General features: G+C 47.7%; 1 protein-coding gene across 1 annotated transcript; it reads right to left on the bottom strand.

Moving 5' to 3' along the window:
• Nucleotides 1-1498: 1498 nt before the first annotated feature.
• CKS2 (CDC28 protein kinase regulatory subunit 2) lies at nucleotides 1499-4185 on the bottom strand. Its single transcript, XM_062018885.1, has 3 exons — nucleotides 3988-4185; nucleotides 2624-2751; nucleotides 1499-1729 (listed from the first exon to the last, which is right to left on the bottom strand). The coding sequence occupies exons 1-3, from the start codon at nucleotides 4044-4046 to the stop codon at nucleotides 1677-1679; spliced, it is 240 nt and encodes a 79-aa protein (XP_061874869.1). The 5' UTR covers nucleotides 4047-4185; the 3' UTR covers nucleotides 1499-1676.
• Nucleotides 4186-4386: the final 201 nt, after the last annotated feature.

Below are 4386 nucleotides of genomic sequence, written 5' to 3'. Positions count from 1 at the left end.
GCGCGGCGCAGCGGCGCGCACTGGTGACGTCTCGGCGAGGAGCGGGACGGGGCTGGCTGCGCGTACAGGCCGTGGCGTGTGCCGCGAGAGGGCGAGCGGGGGGCCAGCGCCAGGCGTTTTAGCGAGCACCAGCGACAGCGGGACACGGGCTGACACAGGCCTCTTGCTGCATCCCTGAGCACAAGCAGGCTCAGGGTGAAGGTGCTCCTAACTTCGGGATGTGGCTAGGTGTAGAGAGCCCCGTCTTAAGGGTAGGAGGCCTGCACTTCACCTGCCAGAGCCTTTGGCCATGGCTGAGGTAGCATCTTCAAAGGAAAGACTTATGGGGATTATTCTCCTCATTAAATTTGGCAGGTTAAGTTGCAACAAGGGAGGTTCAGGCTGGATATTGAGAGGAATTGCTTTACTGAAAGGGTTGTCAGGCATTGGAACGGGCTGCCCAGCAAGGTGCTGGAGTCACTGTCCCTAGAAGTGTTAAGAGACAGTTGGATGTTGCACTTAGGGAAATAAGAGGTCTAGTGGTTGTTTGGCTTGGAACAAAGGCTGGACTTGATCTTAAAGATCTCTTCCAGAGGAAGTGATTCTATGAATCCACAATGACAGCAAAGGCAGGGAGTTTATATTGTCCTACAACCAGCAGCCACTTTTGTCAGATGAAAAGCAGTTTACTTTGACCACACTTAGAACTGCTGCCTACACAAAGACAGAGTACAAGTTAGCTTCCCAGAAGAAAAACCATGCCAGACAGGAAGGGCAAGCTAAAACCCCAGACTACAAAGTTTGCAGCAGAAAGATACCAAAGTAAAGAAACATAGCATTATCTCTATGAAATATTTAAGTACTACTTAACACCTTAAAACAAATTTATATAAGGTCATCATCGAATATCGTGCTTTGGAAGGGACCCATGAGGGCCAAGTCCAACTCCTGATTCCACAAAGGGCAACCTCAATGTTAGAGCACATCGTCAAGAGTCTTGTCCAAACACTTCTTAACCACCAGCAGGCTTTGGGCCACAACCACATTCCTAGGGAGCCTGTCCACCCTCAGTGAGTTACTTTTTCCCCCCCAATACCCAATCCAAGCTTGACCTCGAGAAGCAGGGTAAGTAGTCTTTGCAGAAAAATTTATTCCATTATAGCCTACATGAACTAGAGTCTCATAACTTGCGCATGTCAGAAGACTGTCCGAGTATCACCTATGCCTGCCAGCTTTCTTTTCAGATGCCTGTCACACAACTCTGGGTTAGGAACTTTTACCTGCCGGGCAAACTGTTTCAGAGAAGCAAAATGGGTTCACCAAGTTACTTTTTTTGCATTAAGTAGGTACTCTTTTAACATGAAGCGTAGATACTTCAACAGAAAAGCTAAGTGCAATAGTTACTGAACACAAGTAGCAAGTGATCATCTAGTCAAAAACATGAAAAATTTTATTGAAATTCACTGAGAAGTCAGATAGACAAACAGTAAAGAGGACAGTTTCATCTCTCTTTGAACACAATAGCAGCCTACTTGGAATTGCATTTGACTGAGCTCTGTTGCTGTGAATAATACAGCTCATGCACAGGTATGGATGTATGTTTTGTACATTTTCAAGTATTCACTGAATACTACCAACATATATACACTCATATACATAGTTGCAGAAGATTTAGGAGAAGGTGTACAGACAATGGTTCATTTCTTCTCGTCTTTCGGAAGTGGTCTCCTGAAGAGAAGAATATGTGGTTCTGCAGAAACAAAAATCAAACAAAGTGTCAATCTGTCTCCAAAGTTTTGGTTACAAGGTTTTTTTACATTTAGCAAGCCTTGGATGACATTTTGCTGTCAAATAATGAACAAATTAAGAAGTCTGCAAATCCAGCCTCATGCACAGTATCAACAGATCAATTTGGCGGTAACTTTACAACTGGCAAAAAAATACTTTGAAAGTTTTGCACTGAATATTGTATTGTAAATTTAAGATACAGTACTGGGAAAAAAAAACCAAAACAGTATTCTTGGGTAAGAATAAACTCAGAGAGGCAGCGTTTGTACCAATGCTACCTCTCTACATTAGACTATTCAATGAGCTTTATTATTGTAATTTAGATGAAGAAGCTGCTGATGCTGTCCTTGTTAGGTATACAGCATCCAGCCTCAACAAAGGCAATTTAGTTAATAGAGCCAGCTTATATTATTATTGATCTGATGTAATTGTAAACTCCTTCAAGAAAGCCTAAAGTATCCAAGATGTCCAGGTAAAGGACAGTTACACTAAATTTGTTCACCCAGTTCTTCTGAAACTTGGAACTCCAATGCTGCTAAGATTCATCTATCACCAGTAAGTTATCATGAAAGGCCATTTCCAGTACATCTTGAACATACCACACATACCTAGGACAATGTTAGCATTTTGCAATTCAGGGAGCAAGACATGAAGGTTTAATTTAAAGGCTATTGTGTTGCCTTTGTTGATAAATTGCTAAAATGGCAAGGAGCTAAAGAGAAGTCTAAACGTTCAGTAGTCAGTTTCATCTGGATCCCACTGCAGGAGCAATTACATACTTCACACTTCAGCTGAGCACCAGGTAGGTGATATTTTAGACCCTTTTGTTCATCTAATTCTGCTCAGATATGCTTACCAGGCTTGTGGATCATATAGTGAACCCAGCCAAGACTTTGCTGAACACCCAGTCGTCTCCACTCCTCTTCAGACATCAGATGGGATCTTGGCACTTGTTTTGAAAGTTCTCTTGGCAGCATCACATGTCTGTAGAGATTTAATAATTAAACAAACATTATACACACAAATGCTTGTATAAACTAGAAAACTTGCACATATCTACACTGAAAGAAAGTAAGCAAGTCTAGTTAGGAACACCAGCATTGTCTACAAAGAAGTCTAGGGTGCTGACTGATACCAGTGATTAATAAGCATCTGTCATAGCATTGACTTAGGATTGATAGTCACTCTTGTCCATATTTTGTAACCTACATTTTCCACAGACACTACAGTGCTTGTTTAGAGAGACAGACACTTAACATCACTTAAAAGCCCAATCTGTTGAGCTCAGGAGAAGTACAGCCTAGTCTCCACAGTAGCAAATTCTTTTACCGTTTATGCAAAACATTCAACCTTATTTTTTATGATTGTAGTCAGATGGCAAGAGGAGCACTTGGATCTCTACAGAGAAGAAAAAAAGAACCCAGCTGATGCGTAGTAGTGCTTTCAGTTAAATCTAGAGGACTGAACTTAAGAGTATAATTTATAACTCAGAAGTCACTGTTGCTCTAACTGAGCTTTTAAAGCTAGTAGTTCCAGGACTATCTATTATTGCTACTATGTTTTGATGAGACCTTACAAACCGCCTTTAAACTTGATGCGTTTGAAAAGGTGTACTTCATCCACGTGCAGAGCTGGAACTGAGGCAGTACAAGACGTCCCCCATAGACGCGTAGAGCACTCAGAACCCAAAGGTTGGAGTTGGCTGCGTCAGCTCCTTTCAGACTCGAAGCGAGACCTCCTCCTCCTCCCGAGGCGCCGCGGCCGCGCGCTCGGCGCCAGCGCCACCATCGTTACGGACGGGGCCGGCCACCCCCACGCGCCCCGCGGCGGCCGCCACCCGTCTGCCAGCAGCAGGGACCGAGCGCTCACCGCCGGCAGCCCGGGCCCGGGCTCGTCCTGCCACAGCCGCCCCTCGCCCACCGGCTCCCTCAGCGCTCTCCGGCTGAAGCCCGGATTGCAAGCCCGGCCAAGGCGGGCACCTGCTCCACGCAGCTAGTCGAAAGCTACGCAAAAACCCACTCTGAAGAGGCGAGGAACGGCCTCCCGCTACGAGAAAGTGTTAAGCCCCTCTGGTCGGGGCTCGCTCGCCACGGGCACTGCACAAGGCCCGGGAGCGGGACGTGCCCAGGCTACCGCCGCCGCCTCCCTTCAAAACGGCCGGCCCGAGCCCCTTTCTAAGCCCTTCAGCGGGCCCTCCCGCGATCCCCCACGGCCTCATACCGGTATTCGTACTGCTCGTCAAAGTACTTGTCAGAATAGTAGATCTGCTTTTCGGCCATGGCGAGAAGCAAGAGAGGGCGGCAGCTGGACGAAAGCTCAGGACAGCTCCCCTCACGCACACGAATAGCACCGCAGACTAACCGCTCGCTTCTGCGCCGCGCTCCGTTTGAATCCAACGGCCCGACTCCTATTGGCCTGTCCGCGGCAGCCAATAGCGTGTCGCGCGGCCGCCCACCAGCCCTCGGGAGCTGCAGGGGAGTATTACGAAAGCCGTGACCGTTGGGAGAAGGGCAGGGAGGGGCGGGGCGCGGGGCGGGGTTGGCCCGAGTCAGGCGTGCGAGGCTGTGGCGCGTTGCCGAAAGACGGGCGTGAGGGGCAGGGCCCGCCGCGATTGGCCCG

Source organism: Colius striatus, chromosome Z (assembly GCF_028858725.1).
Source record: "Colius striatus isolate bColStr4 chromosome Z, bColStr4.1.hap1, whole genome shotgun sequence".
NCBI lineage: Eukaryota > Metazoa > Chordata > Aves > Coliiformes > Coliidae > Colius > Colius striatus.
The sequence above is the reverse complement of the archived record's forward strand: the minus strand, read 5'-3'. Positions and strand labels throughout refer to the sequence as shown.